The sequence below is a fragment of the Rhamphochromis sp. 'chilingali' genome, assembly GCF_963969265.1.
Source record: "Rhamphochromis sp. 'chilingali' genome assembly, chromosome: 16".
In the NCBI taxonomy this organism is placed as follows: Eukaryota; Metazoa; Chordata; class Actinopteri; order Cichliformes; family Cichlidae; genus Rhamphochromis; species Rhamphochromis sp. 'chilingali'.
Window position 1 is genome coordinate 15,789,375 of NC_137943.1, and position 19,124 is coordinate 15,808,498.

The 19,124-nt window shown below is 42.0% G+C and overlaps 2 protein-coding genes across 3 annotated transcripts; both read right to left on the reverse strand.

The window, feature by feature from the left end:
- Positions 1 to 1,768: 1,768 nt before the first annotated feature.
- Positions 1,769 to 11,344, reverse strand: acsl3b (acyl-CoA synthetase long chain family member 3b). 2 transcript variants are annotated; one of them, XM_080907754.1, is made up of 15 exons: positions 11,120 to 11,344; positions 8,244 to 8,726; positions 7,463 to 7,640; positions 6,495 to 6,604; positions 6,198 to 6,336; positions 5,849 to 5,999; positions 5,519 to 5,642; positions 5,327 to 5,398; positions 5,076 to 5,215; positions 4,443 to 4,615; positions 4,258 to 4,332; positions 3,972 to 4,163; positions 3,772 to 3,886; positions 3,531 to 3,688; positions 1,769 to 3,354 (listed from the first exon to the last, which is right to left on the reverse strand). In XM_080907754.1, exons 2-15 carry the CDS (start codon positions 8,592 to 8,594, stop codon positions 3,197 to 3,199), a joined length of 2,136 nt encoding a protein of 711 aa, XP_080763880.1. In that variant the 5' UTR covers positions 8,595 to 8,726; positions 11,120 to 11,344; the 3' UTR covers positions 1,769 to 3,196. The 2 variants fall into 2 exon arrangements, with proteins under 2 accessions (XP_080763880.1, XP_080763881.1); XM_080907755.1 differs by lacking the exon at positions 11,120 to 11,344 and adding an exon at positions 10,162 to 10,393.
- Positions 11,345 to 15,075: 3,731 nt separating this feature from the next.
- LOC308412653 (RING finger protein 228-like) lies at positions 15,076 to 16,897 on the reverse strand. The gene has a single exon (XM_080907169.1). It carries the CDS (start codon positions 16,103 to 16,105, stop codon positions 15,482 to 15,484), a length of 624 nt encoding a protein of 207 aa, XP_080763295.1. The 5' UTR covers positions 16,106 to 16,897; the 3' UTR covers positions 15,076 to 15,481.
- Between the last annotated feature and the right edge of the window lie 2,227 nt (positions 16,898 to 19,124).

Genomic DNA, 19,124 nt, shown 5'->3' on the forward strand with positions numbered 1-19,124 from the left:
GAATCCAAATACGTCAGCTGAGGCTCAGAGAAACTGAATGGGACAACTTGCCAATGTCATGTTTTTTTGCTTTAGACTAAGGCTCAACAGCAGTTCAAAAAAGTAAAGGATTATCTGCAGCCCTGGTGTTGAATAATGGATCCTGACTACATCATCTATGTTAATCAGCAGGTGCGTTCAGAAGGAATTCAATAAAAGTTCTTTTTTTCTTTTTCTCTGATTCAATTTCTCAAGAAAGGGTGAAGAAAAAACAAACAAACAACACCTTCCTTTGTTTACTAGCTTTAAATGAAGGTCGACTTCCAGGACTGGATGTTCCGCTTGCGTCGAAGCGGCACACAGCCTTTCACAAACCACATCCGCACACGCACACTGGCCTTCGTTGCCATAGAAACTCTGCTTTGAGGATGATTCCAATCAAGCTGCTGATTATTAGTCACACGTTAAACCTCACAGACTACGTTCAGGTGTCTGACAGACACACACACAGAACTCCAAAGCACACAAACACCAGCAGTATTTACAACACAAACTTGTTTATTTCATGACATAATTTCCAAGGCCAAATCACAAATAAATAAAAGGAAGAAGACACTTGCAGTAGCTCAGCTTTCAGGCCCACCCCGAAAAAAAAAGTTCAGTTACAAAGATTACTAAACATATTAACAGGAAGCTTTACACATGTACAGTTATTGGTACTTTTAATGAACTTTGATCTGTGAGACCTGCCCCACCCACCCCCACCTCCCTGATATTTACAAAGAAAGAGAAAATAACAGGAATGGTGAAATTGATCTCTGCACCACCCCTCAGTCTTTGCCTTGTTAGTTCAGATAATGCTTGTTGGTATGAGATGACGTGCGTCATCAAGAAAAAAAACCCCCAAAAAAACCCAACAATGTGTGGAGTGCTTCACATTCTAAAGACCCCTGAAGATAGCTCGTGTGTGTCAGAAGGCAACCAGCCGCCTCGAGCCAGGCAGAGAAAAAGCAGCAAACAGCACACACAAAGGGAGGCACGGGTCCCCCCCCAACTTTATCGCGATAGTTTGGTCAAAGCTAAATACGATCCTTATTTATGAAATCTGATGACATTGCCATTAGGAGGACCCTACTGTACCCTTTATTAATGTCATCTTTGTTACAAGCAAAGCAGGGTTTGCATTCAGAAAAAGGCGGCTGCAAGAAAGATGTAAACCTTACAACAAAATAAAAGAAATCGAAGAACAGGGAAGAAGGAAATAACAAAGCTTGTAAAAGTCACTTTACACTATTGCCATTCAGAGTATATCAACCACCAGCACCAAATCCATAAACCTACATTAATTAATGCATGTTTTTTTACAACATTTCAAATAAATGTCAGGTGTCTGTAGCACTGGAGACCCTTTTATATACACTGCACAAATATTATACAGATAAACCAATTTCAAGATACAGAAATGTGAATTGAGCTTCAGCTATGCATACACTCCCAACTTTTTTTTTTTTTTTTTTTTTTTTAAAAAGGAGTGGGTCAATAAATTATTTCTTCAGTTGTTTGAATGGAGTGTGATTCTCTCATACTGATGTGCTTTGGTACATGTGCACTTTACATCATGCAATTTTCTACAACGCCAGATATAACTTTTTTTTTAACTTTACAGTCTTATTAAAAACATTACATTTGCAGCACAGTACGTTCAAAAGGAGCTACATCTACACTTCTCTATCAGTGTCTCTCTACCATCGCCCACATTTCTACAGTCCTACAGGCCTTCCATTATGCACTGAAGTTGAGGCCTAAATGTTAACATGCCGCGAAAGGGCCGCTGCCTGTGCGCTTTTTTTTTTCCGTCTTCCTTCTTAGATACTTTTAATATTTGAGTATAAATATTGCACATTCACTTTGCATTTCATTTTTATACGTACGGTAAAAAGGTTAAAGTAACAGTAAACAGACCTATGGTAAAAACATGTACAGTTGCACCACAAAGTAACTGGGACAGCAGTCTATGAAAGGCTAACTAGTGTAACTATTCTTCCTGTGGTAAGCAACTAAGTTCCCTTGAAACCATCCGTTTGGTGCATTGGTCGTGACTGGAGGAACATGTGGCATGGCTACTGTATGTCAATAAACCACAGAAAAAAAACTGAAAGGAAAAACAAAAACACTCCCAATTGGTCCTAATGTTTGACAATCTTGTGTAGGCAGGGAACAGCAGAAGGGATACGACTCCATCATTTATAACTAGGTCAGGTCAGTAAGTCAGAATTTAAATGTACAGACCTTATGACGCGGGCTAATAAAGGAAAAAAGATACAAAAGAAGAAATGAAAAAGCTTGTAAACAAAGACCATTAAAGTACAGGTAGCATGAACAAAACAAATAATAAAAAAGGAAAAGAACCCCCACCCCCTACCAAATAATACCACCATAAAGTAAAAGTATGAAAATGTATTTGAAGACATCCTAATGCTCAAATCTCTCATGGCTTTGGAACACCCATTCCTTACACAGAAAACTGATCAGATGGGTTTAAAAGCTAACAAACCAAACATGAAGGAAATGTTGAAATGCGGATTTAAAAAATAAAATAAAATAAAGACCACAGAGATCCCCGCAGACCTGAATGTTACTTTGAGCCCAGGAGGTGTCCCCTCTGTTGGGCTCATGCTACCTCCCCACCATGTCTCTGCCAGGGGTGCGCTCTTCATGGCCCCCACGCGGCATACTCCAGCAAGCAGGGCAGCGGGAGGAGAAGCAAACAGAGTGTGGTCGCTGACATGGGTTCAGCTGCATCAAGCTTGACATTTGTTTCACTTTGAGTCATGCAAAGGTCTGACTTCATTCGCTGTCTTGGTCATCACAGCAACTTAAAGACCTGAATTCCTTGAAAGGGAGTGGTTGGTGCATTGCACACATCTGGCTGGCTCAGCTGTCTGTTCAGCCTCTTAGGTTTTGACAAAAACCATTAAGCTGGATTCGAGAGTCGCCCCCCCCGCCTCCATCCTGCTTTGATCGAAGCTGGTTGCAGGGAAGCCGGGAAGGAGGTGCATGGGTCCCTGTGGGTGTGTGTGTGTGTGTATTTATGTGTTACTGGTAACTTAAATGTAACTCCTCAGAAAGTAGTCTTGGAAGTAGTATTGAGAACTGTGTGAGTGTTTTCAGGTATATATGTGGATGTGTTTACTGGTTGCTGGGAGTGCGTCTCGTGTTATTTTCCTCCGTACATCCTCTCGATATCTTCCTGGTAGTGTGTCTTTAGCTCCTTACGTTTTAGTTTGAATGCGTCAGTGACCAAGCCCGTCTCTGGGGTCCAGGGCTCAGCGCTCAGCCGGATCTTCTTGGGAATCTCAAATCGCTCCAATTTTGCTGGATGTGAGAGAGCACAATCACAAGTCAGCCTGACAGATAAAGTGTCATCTTAGTGCAAAGTCTGACACAGGGGACGGGATGCTATCTCACCAAATCTGAACAAACTATTCAGATGTCTCACTTGAGTTTTGTTAATGATACTGTACTTGGGAGATAAGACTTTTTCCCTCTACCTGTGATAGCAGCCTCAGTGATGATGCGGAGGACCACCTCCTCCATCTGGGAGTTGTTGCAGAGTTCTTCCCACGAGTCCTTTATTTGCATCTGCTCAGCCAGGGCCATTAGCTGCTTGTGGTTAGGCACCACAAAGCTGATCACATATGACTGGTCACTAAACAACAACAAAAAAGATTAGATTACAGATTAGGCAGCAACAATGAAATAAACAGATCCAGAAAGTCTGCGGGGCTTTACCTGTTGGCATAGGCACAAATATTGTCTATGAGTGGGCAGTTCTTCAGAACAGCCTCCACTTTTCCTAGAGAGACATATTCGCCTGCCTGTAGTTTCACCAGATCTTTCTTACGGTCTGTGAGAAAAGAAGAATTATTAGAATCCCGACTGATGTTACCTCTTGTATCACATGCAGTCTAACTCATTTTTGCATTTCTTACCGATGATCTTGAGGCATCCGTCGGGGTGGAATTCTCCAATGTCTCCAGTGCAGAACCATCTCTGGCCGTTCTTGTCCACAAAGAAGTCGTCTTGGATCTTGCCTTTGCTTTTGTAGTAACCCATTGTGACATTGGGCCCACCAATCAGAATTTCCCCTCTTGGGTTGGGCTTGTCTGTGCTGTAGTAACCACCTAAAAAAGATCCGGATTTTTTGATTATTAAGCAACTTAAAGTTTTGTTTTTTTTTTAATGAACTAAGGACGGATTTTCTAGCTCTGTACTCACCCTCTTCCCAGTCCTTCAGCGTGATCTCTGAACAAACCAGTGGAGCACCAACCCGCCCTGTGCTGTAGTCCCAAACTGAAAATACAAATAAGGACTTATATTAACTTTGCTTGTCATTTCTAAGTTCTTTTTATAATCGTTTCTCCTAACAGCAAAAACACATCTACTCTTTCACATTTGCTTACATTCACTGATGGTGCCAGCTCCACAAGTCTCCGTCAGACCATAGCCTTGCCCCACAGGGCAGCACATACAGATGTTCATGAATCTCTGTGTAGCAGCCGAGAGGGGAGCTCCGCCAGACAGCAGCACCCGTGTTTTCCCTCCCAAGAGCGCACGCACACGTTTGAACACCAGACTGAGGAAAAAGACAAGAAAACAGAGCAGGGTGATGATGACGACTGCAAGTGGAGGAGACTCAGACAGCAACTCCAGAAACTAAAAGAGCTTTGAAAAGTTAGCCATAAAGCCCCATAGCAAACAGATATTGATTCGTACTAAAAAATGTTGTGTGCACGCACAATACGAGAGTCAATACTACCCAAATACTCACACAGGATCCAGAGAAATAGCTCTTTTGTTATGATTAGCCAAGAAGGAGCAGACATAAATGTTTGCTTGTGTATAACTCAGAAAGCAAGCGTCAACTGTCATTAATACAGAATGTCTGAACAGCAGGTGGGCGGGGCTTCGTCGCTCACAACCTAAACTGTGTGCCTGATATCAGCACCACTGCACGTACCCTCTCATCGTACAGATTCAAACAGAAAAGCATAAAAGGTCCTGTTTCAGGGTTACGTCATGTGCATGGGTATTACCGGTCACAGAGAGGTGTGCTGTAGCCCTTGGAGATCTGCTCCATCTTGTAGTTGTAAGCCAGCACAAACAGCGTCCTCTGGAATTTGCTCATCTCCTCCACTTTGGTCATTACATTTTTGTAAATCCGATCCATGATCTCCTGCACACCAAGCAGATGAACTCTCAGTAGACATTTCTGGCATTTTAAAAGCCCCCAGTACTTTTATCTGGTGTGACTGTGTTAGGTGTACTGCGATAAATGCAGACTTACTGGTACAGCAGCCATAAGAGTGGGTTTAAGCACACTGGTATCACCTTTACTGCCCTTCTTGATCTTGGTGGACTGTGAAATAAAACAAAAGGCAACCTCTTTAAATCTTTAATGGATTGTGAATTTGCAGTGTACAGTTAGAGAGACAAGAAACGCTGACCAAAAGATGCTGCTGCCCGTTTCCCCACTGACCTGGTCTGCTAGAGTCTGAGGAGAGGAGTAGCCGATGCGACACCCGTGAGAGATGGACACCAGTTCCGCGCTGAGCTCCAAAACGTGGGCTAACGGCAGGTAGCCGATATAGGTGTCCGTCTCACTGCGAGCACACAGGTGATCTCATTAATTACCTCTAGATACTGACATAAAATTGAGATATAAACAACAAAACTGTCTCTGTGTAAGTGACAATCACCACACACGTTGGCAGAGAACGAAGTGACAGTGGAAACTCTGTGCACCAGAACGTGGCAAAACTCAGCGAGAAAATGTCAGAGAACAGCGAGAAATCGGATATTGACATACTTGAGGTTAGGGATTCGCTCCGCCATGCCTGTGATGCCAGCAATGAGGTTGCCATGGGAGATCATGACACCCTTGGGGATGCCTGTGGAGCCGCTGGTGTACATGATAACTGCGATGTCTGAGGTCTCTGGCTTTCTGCGGTCTACTGCAACTATGGTGGACAGAGAGAAGAGGCTTTGTGATGGCATTGTGTGTTTTGTAAGTGGTGATTTGACCTCCTTCCGTCACGCAGAGCACATCACTCCAATTACACATTAGGGTGCTGGCTTTGTGTTAAGCCTCCATCAGAGCACTTCCACTTTCCAGACCAAATTAGAAAACTTTTCAATCACCCTGCTCAAACACTCACTATTGTCAGGCCTGGATCCCATCTCCTTCACTGTGTCCATGTTGTAGACCATGATGCCTTTAGGAATGTCTGGCCAGCTTGTGGGTTTACTGTCCACTACGATGATATACTGCAGCCTCGGCACGTCACACAGAATGGCCTATGGCACAGAGATAGATGCAGGTGGGAGGGAGGAGGAAACCGTCATTAAGCTACACTTGTTATCACACTCTAATGTTGCACACAACAAACCAGCAGCTGCTGGTTGACTTTGTTAAACAGCGTACATGTGATAAGTGTAAGAAGGTAAGCAGTTACCTTGAGACGGCTCTGCAGCAGGTCTTTGCTTGTGATGATGTGCGTGACTTCGGTCTCATTCAGCCCATGTGCAATGGCCACGGGTCCGAGAGTGGCGTACAAGGTCACAACTGTCAAATTCAATTACATCCGTTTTAGTTACACAGTCAAAACAAGATATAATGGTATCAGCTTATATGCTGCCTGATAGGAGAAACTTTTCTATACGTCCATTTTCATAACCTTTTCTCCAGTTCAGGGTCATTGCGGGGCTGAAGCCTATCCTAGCTCTCATTATGTAAGAGGCGGGCAATTTAGAATCACAACATTAACCAACAAAGACACCTTTGGACTGTGGGAAGTACCTGGAGAGAACCTGTGCAGTTACTGGGAGAACATGGAAACTCCCAGAAAGGCCCCAGCTGTGTGGCAGGTTCAAACCAGGAACCCTCATGTTGTGAGGAGACATTGCTAACCACTGTAACACAGTGCCATTAAAATAGGCTTGGGATAATTTTGAAATGATACAAATCCTTTTATTGAACAAATAGGCTCTGACTCTACTGCCTACAATACCCGCAGCACTGTCTGTGGGAAGTAGCGTCACAGCTGACTACGATACAGTCAAATGGTACCTTCATAGTAAGATGCTCACTAGTCTGAAAAATATTGCTGGAAAGTTTCTAAACAATGGCACAATGACTACCCCTTTTTTCATAACTCTTATCAACAATTATATCAAATATTTTTTACTCATTAAATATCTGTATTGAAATTAGTCCCTAAAAGTAAGAATCCTCTGAGCTTTACATTAAGACAATATAAACAAAAAAGAGCAAAATAAAGAGAATGTATATTTTATTGAAAAGTGCCTTGGATGTCTTTGATATTTATTATTATTATTATTATTATTATTATTATTATTATTATTATTATTAATAATAATAATAATAATAATAATAATACACATTTGTCCTTCTGCCACTCACGTGGGAAATTGTACATGAAGCAGGCTTGTGCTGTGACAATCCACTCCGCTCTGGTCTCACAGAAGATGGCGATGTTACAGTGAGGCTTCTGATTGAGAGCTGCCAAACCACTGCCAAAACACTTTGCTGCCTGGTAGGCTTCCTCATACGACAGCCAGTCATAGTTCCCGAGAATTACCTGCAACGAACACGCAGAAACCATGCAGTCTTCAGCATTTTTGTCCTCATACTACACCAAACATTAAAAGAAAAATGATGGTGGTGCATATTTTCTACAGGGCCGGGAACGGTTTCATTCAATTGGAAGAATATGAAATGAATAAACGGAACCATAATATCCACATTTGTAGGATCGGCGCTGCTTTTTATTAGAAGGAATAACGAAATGGTATCACTGAACCCACATGAGAGGCTGCAGATATTGCTCTTATATGCAATACTGAAAAAGCCGAACATGATAGTGTCTCCTGATGGCAGCATAACACATTATTTACAGTCCGCTAGTGCCATCTACGGGTCTGTTGCTTTGCAGGTGTTAATTGGGCCCAGAGACATAGGAGCAGAAAATTTGCTGCACTTCCACCCACATTCATCACACTGTGCACAGCAGCTGACTGCACTCTTATAAACAAACTTCCCGTTATCTGACCGAGTCGCCTGGTGTTACATTTCTAAAGTTAAATGAAATGAGGGGATCTTCATCTTGACATGACTCAAACCTCAATTTTCACATGAACTAAATAAAACTAATTAAACAAATTATAAGGGTAGCATGTCTCACCTTTTTAAAGATCTTGCCGTTTGGTTGGCGCTCATCCTCCTCACTGAGCACCTCCCTGGTTCCCAGACAGTCTCTCTTAGGAAACCTTTTGGCAGCGTATTCAAACATTTTGTCCAGGGTGTCCACGCCAGGATGGAGCCACGCAACTAGCTCCTTTTGGCTGTAGACTGCTCTGTAAGGCCCTGCTGGGTGCCCGCTAACCGAGCGTGCCTTGATCCTGCGGGCTCGTTCCAAGTTGTTGCCAGCTCCAGAGAAGAAGTACCAGGGTATGAAGGTGATGACAGAATAGACCCAGACCACTGAACGGAAAACCTGCAGCAGCAGGGGGTTCATATCCTCCTTCAACTTCATCTCTGAAGATGAAGTAAGCGCTGGAAATGTATAAAACTTGGACCTGCCCTGAAAGTACCTCAACTTGCTGCTGAGGCTGAAGGCTGTGAGTTCTTTTGTGCTTTTTCTTTCTGCACAGGAAATCACCTAGACCTGCGAGACAGACACACACACACACACACACCACATGTAACTTTAGGAACATAGTCTGGAATAAAGACGTATCAGCACATTTTGATAGCAAGGAACTGCTTCCTGGTAAAATAATCTTTGCTTGCATGAAGGCCATCTCTTCCTATTCTTAGTATCACTTTCAGTCAGCACTATTCACCTCACCAGCAGGTCTGTTTAGAGAGGAAACATGGTGCTCAGTTATAAGATAGCTATTAATTAAAGATTTATTAACAGAGCTGATATGGACTTGTAATTAACTCCTTAGCTTAAAGACAACTGACTGCCTCATGTGTGAAACTGCTTAATTTCCCCATTTCATTAATTGCTAAATTAGTATTGTGAGGGCAACACTTTGTGATCTGGAAACAATACAGAAACAGCCCTCATTTCTTTCCTTTCATCTTGTCATTTTTCAATATTTTGTAGAACACCGTTAGATACACTTATAGAGATGATAGCTACAGCTGAAGTCTTACATAAAGATATAGATAAACCAGGCCAAACAAGCTTTGGTATTGCTGGAAATGACAACAGTTAACCTCACAATCGCTGAGGGCAAAATCAAGCAGTGGCTGCATTTAAGCCAGAGAACAATGCCTCTCTAATTTTCTTTATTTCTGACTGCGTCCAGTGTACTCAACCACTTGTTTCCAACTGGATCATAACATGCACTGTACTTTTGTACTTCTCCAAGTCGTTTGGCTGTACAACAAAAACCAACTGCAGAATGAGAGCTTGGCTATTTGTAGCATATACTTAAAGCCAAAGGGTAATTTGCAGAGTAGCCCTGCTGCCACACAGCCAGACCACATGAGAGTTGGTGACAGGCAGTGACTCATTCTGCAGCTTAATGCAGAGATGTTTGCAGACCCTCACATAACTCTAAAATGACTAAGAAGAATCTTTTCGCTTCAGCATTTATTTAAGAGGTGGGCTGACCATGTGCAAACAGAAGCTACAAGACAAGAGGAAAAGGTCCTCAGAAAGCCTCTCCACAGTTGCACCCTGAAGCTGAATTGGAAGACTTCTGTGCTGAATCTGAGTAGAGCCTACTATGCAGACTGAGCAAGTGGCCCGAGCCATAGCCAGAGTCTGCAACTGTGAGGCTGTGATGAAGCGACATGTAGTTACAATCCCAGGTAGCTGTAGGTTAGATAACTGCATAGGTTTTAAGAATCTGAATCTCTTTATTTTCATTGTACAAGTACAATGAAACTGGATATAAATAACACATACAAAATAAATAAAGGGAAATATAAACAGTTAAAGCTAAAGAAATAAATGACAAGCATTCTGCAAGTGTGTGCATCAGCCCCACTTTGTACCTGTATATTTACTGGGGGGAAAAGACAATCCTAACTGTTACTTCAATCAGGTCCAAACTCAAATCGCTCCTGCTACAAACATGTCTCACCTGTTGTACAGCAACCCAGATACCACAACCAACCGATAAAAGTCATCCATTATCTGGGCAAAGTACACTGAGAAGTCCTTCCAGCTCCAACACGTATTACAGGTCCAGCCATTGTTGGATTTGAATGACAGAGACACACCCTCTCCTGCTCACTAGTTCAACAATATAATGCATGAAAAAAATATGTCTCAGTGGGAAAAACCTGCAATCCCTTAACACACAGCTGCAATGAATAACTTTTTGATCAGAAATTAGACCTTATTTGTTAATGCCAGCCAACAGAGACTACACAAAACCTCGTGCTTGTTTTAGTAACGCAATTTAACAAACACAGCACCTTGCTGCCACTTTAATTTTAAAGTATTGTTTGTTTTAACACTAAATATGATAGCAATAGTGGCAGTATGTTAATCAGCATCGGGACAGTAGTATAAACTCAGCAACTCCCACTCTGGATTTAATCTGGTGACGAGTGTAGCGTTTAACCTAGTAATTATCATGTAATTCAGACTGAAGCAGTCAGATGAGAAGCATGACATACAGTGCGGTGTCGGTGCGTTGGTTTGGATCCTTAACAGTATTCTGTATCAACATCGTTGAATAAAACCGGCACACATAAAATAATTTTTGAGCAACACTACCGCTGGATGACACACAGAAGGTCACATGCTGCGATGCTAGCGAAGTAGCATCCAGATTAGCGGCTCAAAGACGCGCTAGCATTTAGCTATAGCTAGCCTCCACCGCCGCTACTACTACTGGTGCCTTTAGTGAAGCCGGTTTTCCCGGTGGACATTCACCGAAATTAATTTAAAAAGCAGCATATAAGCGTGGCCCGGTATGGACGTCTAAGGAGAATTAAAGGGTACGTGCCACGTTGATTAGCAAACCGGTCGCTGAAAATAAGACCATCTCTCCTCAACATCTGCAGAGCGCTCACGCCGCAACACATTCTCACCTCTTTCCTCGGCAGCTGCGCTTTCAGTCTCTGAAGCACCGGATCAGCTAGATTAGCCTCTGCAACCACAGCTCTGAGAAGGATGAAGACATCGTCTGCTAACTCAGCGTGCTTGTCCCTAAATTACAACCGTTGGTCCGCTTAAAAACCAATATAAAATTAAGTCAAATTGTAAATCAGAGCATCACCGGGCCACTGCTGCCAGCCCGGAAGATATAAAGTGACGTCACGACGCTTCTCCGCCTGCGATTGGAAGACTGGAGGTGGCGCGTGCTTGGGCCAACAGAGACGTCAGAGAGGTTATTATCGGTCACAGCCGTCTACGCGGTCCTACAGCAGTAGACACAGAGTGTGGCCGCCCGTGAGGCGATAGGTTTAGTGGGCCTTTAAGTGACCGCAAGTCACATATTATTGTGTTTGATAAGCAAGTCGGCGATCTGCCAAAGAAGAGACAGACAGCTGTCAAATGGGCGAAGGGAAACGAGACGAAGGGAAAACAAGCTATACATACCGCAATAAGTGTAAGACGCTAGGTTGTCTTGAGCAAGAACGGTTACCAAAACCACCGAAACTCCTTACCTTCCTCTTTTTGTCGACAGCTTATTAAAACCTAGGAATGTAAAGATTGACTACCTCCTTATCAGCTTTGATTGACTGTATTTCATTCTAATACATATCCCAGACCATCAAAATGATACACTGAAACGTATATGAATTAAAACCACGATGCTGTGCGTTCAAGCACCAGACTAAGGAGCACTTAGTGAGTAATCTAACTCACATCACAGTCTATTAAAATTTCAGTACCCTACCAGATATGTCAGTTTCCCCCCAAGTATTTAATTCAAATATCTAACTGCATGTGATTGTTGCACAGTTTTATTTAAGAGTTCTGAATCCTTGAAAATAGCACACTTTTGCCACAATATATTTCCTGAATTAAGAAGACGAAAGAAGCGTCTGAACTGTTGTTTCATACTTCTCCATAATTGTTTTTTTGGAGTTTCTATTCCTCCAAACTATCTGGCTAACGTTGTACTCGTGGTTCTTTTCTGGTCTATTTCCTCTCAATAGTGTGTGTGACAGGATAGAAATGAGAGAGTAGAAATATGAGGAAGATGATGAAGCTGCAGTGAGTGATTAAAGTTAGGATAAAGCTTGTTCCATATCAGCCTCTCCAAACTAAATTCATCTTTATAAAAGGTTTATTTCCATGTACCTGTATCATGTGAGAGACAGCCAGCACTCTTAATAGAGCTTTCTACAATAATGTATTGATAATTAATGGTGCTACTGTTGCAATCAGTTCAGCCTGGCCTGTGGTGGTCACTGATATTCATGTAAAATCTGTTTTTGGGGGAAACAGTTAATGGATAGTTTGCGAATTCACTTATCAGAATAATAAAAAACAGCTGCTGCTAAAAAGATCACATGACTTGATAATGTGGTTCATTCCTGTGTTTCACACACATAATAAACATAAATATGTGTGTGTTGGGTTTATTCTAACAGGCAGACATGTAAATACAATAATCACCAACATTGGTTGACTTTTAAGTGTCTTTAAAAAAAATCAATTCATATATATTTAAATATTTTTATGTAATTTTATAAAAAGAAACTTGTCTGCAATCTCATGTTTACACACCAGAGGGAGTTGCATCTCTTACGTGAGGCCCACACATTGCTCTCCTGTTTCAACTTGACTTAGACGTTATCCCAAAATGCTGCATGTGAGACAGAGGCAGAGGACAGATAGGAGAGAAACATCTCCTGTGACTGCTAAAAAGGAACACGATGAAAGTGAAATGGTTAGATGAGCTGCGTGCGACACTTTGACCCTGGACATCGATTTCTTCTCACTGTTCTTTAGAGTTTTTGCATGCTTGTTGGGCCATATGTTTTTACTGCCATTTTCTGACACATGTGCACACAAAGCCACACTTTCTCCACCACTTACACACAGACTTGGACTCACACAAGCTTGTGGTCACATGATGAGGCAAACTGCACACAGAAGGGTGATAATCTCACTCCTCGGGCTGTGTCTTTGAGGTCACGGCGGGACACGGACCGTCAGGGTGCAGATGCTGCAAGTACACACATCACTTTCATCTGCTCTGTGAAATATGTGTGTCCAATGTGATAATGACACAGAGACACACTCTGCACACACTTAAAACGATACAGGAAGAGAGAAAATGTATCATGCAACTGTCTGTCTCTTTTGAGTGTCCACGGCGTCTAATCACTGTTCCCCGGAGATTCACCTACTGTGTTATTTAAAATGTGATTCTTTCCCGCCAGTGTGATTACAACGTGATTACCTGCTACTTTAGTTATTCTGAGTTGCTCAACTTCAAATCGAAGTATTTTAAATTCTTCTCAACTTTCTGTTACTTGTGCACATCAGAAAGAGCACTTCTCATTTACAAAGATTTCAGAATGTTAACCCTTTATTTACCACAGGCCTGCCAGTGGGCCTATTTTACAGGCATTCTTGACCATGACCATAACTCAGTTAACGTTTGAGTTAGAGACAAAATTCAAATGGTTTCTGAAAAATCTCAATTATTTCCCTTTTCATTTTACAGCCAAAATTACAAATTAGGTCTTTAGCATGTATAGATCATAGTCAACAAAGGGTTAAGTTAAAAGAAAAAGCACAACTGCTTACAATTTGAACACTTATTGGCTATACATGTGTTTGATTTCTCAGTTGCAAGGTCACATGCTGTATGATCCATGTCAAAATCTGCTGAATCCTATGCAGCATTGTGTACGTATTCTCTTTTTTGACACCTGAGCATTTGTGAGTGAGTTACAACCTTTTGCAGGTTAACTGTAGTGTTGTGCTGCATGTATTTCTGGGGAGATTTGGGAGAGCTTCAAGGCTGCAAAATTTAAAACGTTTGGAGAAATACACCAAAACCCACTGAGCAAAATTGTGGAGAGAGTGATGACCTCAAAACCTGTTCCTTTTTGTTAGAGATGTTCCACTGTCAATGTCAATGTCAATTAAAGGTAAAACTGGTAAACTAATAATGTTTGACCCCCCCCATCTGATTATGAAAATCTCTGATATCTAGTTGGACGTATAAGGAAGAGGAGGGTGGGAGTGTGTGTGTGTGTGTGTGTGTGTGTGCTGTGTAGGGATTAGAGAACAAAAGGATCCTTCTCTGTCATCAAAGAGGATCTGCTCTCGACTCATCCCCTGCTCTGTAGCAACAGCTTTTTATTTTTCGGGAGTGGGAGTGATGGCTGGAGGGAGGGTGGGAGATGGTGGGAGAGTTTGATGGCAGGGGATGCAGATTTCAAAGTAATCTTTAACTTTAAGCCCCACAGTCCCCATGAAATGAAGCCCTCTGCCCCAGACACACTGTTGCCTATGGCTCCCAGTGGAAGCCTGCTATCCCTCTTTTTTTTTTCCTCCTCAGGCTTTTGTCATGGTGGCACTTAAGTGGCATTACTCACTGACCGGATGACCAAATGAAGGAGTTCCTTTGAGAGACCTGAAAGAGATGGATTTTAACTCCAGAGACCAGTGTCGCCTCTTAAAACAACACTAAGTGGATATAAATGCCTACTGTGTTACTGGGATTCAGCAAATACCACAAACCAAATGGAGTCATCTCCTTGATCAGGATGGATTTAATAACCCAAACCCAGTGCACTGAAAGTGCTGCTGTTCTTATGATGATGAGACACAGCAAATACATGCAACAAATCCACAAAAATCCAATAAAACACTTGCTCTAAAAGCCATCTAAGCATGATTTTAATGATTTGATAAAGATAACTGAACCCCCATCAGGTTATTTAAGACAGCCTGCACTTCCATTATGTCATCACTTCAAAAAACTACTTATTTAGGCCCCCAACCCCAAAGTTATTTTTCTCATCTTGTTAAGGCCCATGTCCCCTCAGGGTGACTGACCTGGGATCCCCTGCTGCTGCTGCCCCGGCCCACCATGGGGAGTCAGTGTAATCACACAGAGGTAGTTTTAAGGTAAACGGGCACAGAAGATAGGAATAATTCTGTCATGTCCCATTAGCTTTACTCATACAGCTGTTTCAATGCACCTTGGGACGCTAAGCTAAAGCCTGCTTTAAATTTTAAGTTATTATTAATGGCTCTGTTTAGGTAAAGTGTCCCAGTAAAGCATGACAGTGTGGCAAAGAGTCTGCACAAGTTCAAACATAGTTTGTGCACCGTTTACTGATGTTATTACAATTATCCACAAACATACCTTTTACTAAAGTGCCATACGGGATTTATAATCACTCTGAAAAAATAAAATGATAACCATTTCCCTTTGAATAGTTCTCAACAGGCTGGGTTTCGTTGGTGTATCCGGGTGATCACGTGATATTGAGATAAACTGAGTCGCTTGCCTCGGTTTCAGGCTGATAAAGCATGCAGGCTAACCAAGTCAGGATGAGCGAGAACAGGGCAAGAATGCTGGCAACAGACAAGCAGACAGGGACGAGCGACCTGATGTGGCTGAGGTTATGCACAAAGACGAGGCCCAGAAACAGGAGCAGCAGCGTGGAGAGGAAGGAGAAGATGGCGCACACGCAACTGGTCTTGAATGCAACGTGTTTGCACGCCTCCCATCCGCTGTGGCCGGTCTCCGTGGAGGTCGCAAGAGAAGCGGGCAGACCCGGCAGCCTTTCCGCGTTTAATGAGTCCTCGGGCTCCCGCTTTTTGTGCGAGAGCTCCTCGGTGAGAGCTGTGTTGTCGGGGAGGTTGCGAACCCGACGTTCCGGTAAAGGAGTTCGGTGGCGACACACGGGACAAACGATTCTCCAGCCCCGACCCTCCCGGAAGTGCAACGTTTCGAGGCATTCCAGGCAGAAGGTGTGGGAGCAGCTCAGCAGTTTGGGACTGTGGCGCTCCAAATCGAAGTAGTTGTAGCATATTTTGCACTCGCTTTCCTCCCCATGGATGCCTCCTGCACTGAGCGCCTCCGCCATGTTCTCCATTATTGGACCGCATTAACTGCTTTATTTAACAACACTGTCAGTACACCGAGTCTCACATTTCGCCATGAGGACCTCCTGAAGTGGAGGACTGCAGGAAGGCAGTGTGAAGTGGAATAAATAATATTTCTGGTTGTGTTGAAATCGCGTTCCTTTCTGAGCATCGCCGTGATCTCAACACCGGAACTAACTGTTAAGCGAAAATATATATCTAATAATAATACTAATACTAATAAATCGATAGACATTGTCAAATTGATTTCTCCATTGGTCTCTGTCACCTGGCAGATTTGTCTCAAGCGTGAATCACGTGTATAAGTTGGATCTAACAGGCCTATTTAACCGTATAATTAGAATTTAGTGCCCGCGGTGTCAGTAAAGGGCACCATGTGTTGATTCCTCTACACTTCAGCACCACAGGCAGTGGACAGCGCCAAGCAGGATGATCAGCGGTGACACCTTCAGCCCGGCGCTGATCCGCTGTTGTGCAAGTTTTAGCTCAGAGAGCACCACATGGGTTACATACCAGCAGCCGGTTTAGAGATTCGTGAATGTTCTTTTTCATTATCATGTTTGATATTAATAACCATTTCCAGGAGACTCTCATGGAAATGGTTCTTTTTATTGCAAGCATAATGACTCATATTCCAGTTTTAAACTTTTGTCCGCCCTAGTAATACAAGGAGTATCTACTCAACTTACATACATTTACACCCTATTTGGTTTGTGTGGAGAAATATTATCATCATTATTTTATTTAATGAGAAATTATGAAATTATTTAATTTAAATAAAGTCAGACCACTGGTATAATGCACAAATGTGTTATGTCTGTCCTTAAAAGTTTTGCATCCCCATCCATAGTATGGATCTCTGAATATGGAGTTAAAGTATACTTGAAACGTTTCAGAGTCAGTAGAGTCATCTTAAAGGAATTCCCTGCCAACATAGATGAAGAAGATTTCATGACCTTTCCACACAGAAACTATGTGTTACATGTTAGGACAAGCTTCTGTCTTCAGGCTGTATCTTTACACATGATAGCACACACACACTGGCCTGCAGGATGTGCCGACGTACAATGGGCCCTCTTGTGGCGGAATTTATGCTTGCATGTTTAGTGAAAGCAGTGTTAATCTATATAAATGAACAACTTTACATGTAGTTAAAACGTTTTAACAGCGCGGTAATTCCAGCCATTAATGGTTAGAATACACTTTAAATTGCTAGCATATCAGTGCTCCTTTATAAAAACTATTATAAACTTCATTCTAATCATGGATTTAATGACGATTGGTGTTTCGCTTTAGTTCCTGTATGATTCAGAAGTAAAGTGATTCATCAGTAAAATATATAAATGAAGAAGAAATGTGTCAACACATAATGAGATGAATTTCTGACAATAGAAATGTTGTCAGCGCCAAGATTTTTAAACAAAAACATGGAAAATGCATATAATTGAACTCTTTCAAGCTCTGTAGCCCCCTGTACTGGGACTGCTCTGTATCTGCTTTTAATAAATCAGTAAAGGGGATGTGAAATACTAGGACTAAAATTGATTTAGCATTGTTCTCTTTTTCTCTTCCATCACACAGTTACACCTAAGAACGTAACACTGTAACTCATCACAGACTCATTCATTTAAGGCTGTTATCACACTCCGGTTCTCTGGCTTATGGTTGTTATTGGTCTTAAGCAGAAACATCAGTTGCTGTTTTTTTAAAGCTCAATCTGGCCCTGCGATAGAGAAAATGACATACCAAAATACTTCTTGCAAATCATATTAATTATGGCAAAAGTCACCCGAGTGTTTCTTATCCAGAGAGACAAGGTTGTTTGGCCTTCTAGTCGACTGAATTCATCCTGCATGTATTTTCAGGGAAATTAAGAAAAAGCCCTAGGGCTTGATGGTGTCTTGGGTTACTGCTTCAGAATATGTTTGACATATTTATTCTTTTCTCCCCTGTACATTAGAAAATAAAACTGAACTCAGAATATGTAATCCTTGAAGATGTGCAAAAATGAGCAGATTATGGATAGGATTCGCTTGTGTTATATATTTTGTGATTTTAAAACAAAAGCCTATTGAATGATGAATTTCCACATCACACGGGTAAAACTAGTCATTGCTAATCATTAAAAGAATCTATATTGCACTGAATTTGCTTTGGATGTAAAACTTTCTTTGGCGAAGCAATAATTCTGCTCCTGTGTATTGTCATAACACCAGATATCCGCCAAAGACACACACACACACACACACACACACACACACACACACACACACACACACACACACACACACACACACACACACACACACACATTGAAGTAAGAGCACAGTGTATTGCAGGTTAAATAATAATCTTACTGAAGGTGGCAAATGATGGTTCATCATCTCAGTGTTTGGGTCTGTAGTTACTCAGCTATTAAAGCAACCCCGCATGCCCCGAGGTTGTATGGTTAACAAATGCTTTGCTTCTCTTTTTGTTTGTGCTCCCTCACCTAAGCTCACCTTATAGGTCTTTGTTATGATAACTGCACTCAGCGTGAGTTCCCACTGAAGTCTGGAGAGCCACACATATTTGATAAGATCAAACACACTAGAAAAACAGTGCAGTCTTTTGGTTGTGCCTTGTAACAGTAACATCCCAAAGGCTGTTAATCAGAGAATGGATTTCCTCATTCTAACGCTGCTTAGATGTTTATCTAATAGATAAATTGGGTATTCTCTGTTTCTCACCTTTCAGACTATGTCCGCTCATGTAAAGCTCTATTAAATTATCACCATTGAATGCTTGGAGCTTAAAAAAAGACAGGATAAATAAATAAATCAGTTACGATTGATATTGTCCTTAACGGAAATCACACACACACACACACACACACACACACACACACACACACACACACACACACACACACACACACACACACACACACACACACACACACACAGATAAACCCCTGTGGGCGTCTGCTTTACAGACATGTATTATTACACTTAATTAAAAAAATTCCCA

Bases quoted from the DNA above. Each gene is read 5' to 3' on its own strand.
- acsl3b (XM_080907754.1), bottom strand. From the start codon at position 8,594: ATGAAGTTGAAGGAGGATATGAACCCCCTGCTGCTGCAGGTTTTCCGT. The intron at 6,337-6,494 runs GTAACTGCTTAC...TCTGTGCCATAG, and splicing joins TGCTGCAGAGCCGTCTCAAG to GCCATTCTGTGTGACGTGCC. The intron at 4,616-5,075 runs GTAATACCCATG...CTTTTTCCTCAG, and splicing joins AGCACACCTCTCTGTGACCG to TCTGGTGTTCAAACGTGTGC.
- LOC308412653 (XM_080907169.1), bottom strand. From the start codon at position 16,105: ATGGAGAACATGGCGGAGGCGCTCAGTGCAGGAGGCATCCATGGGGAG.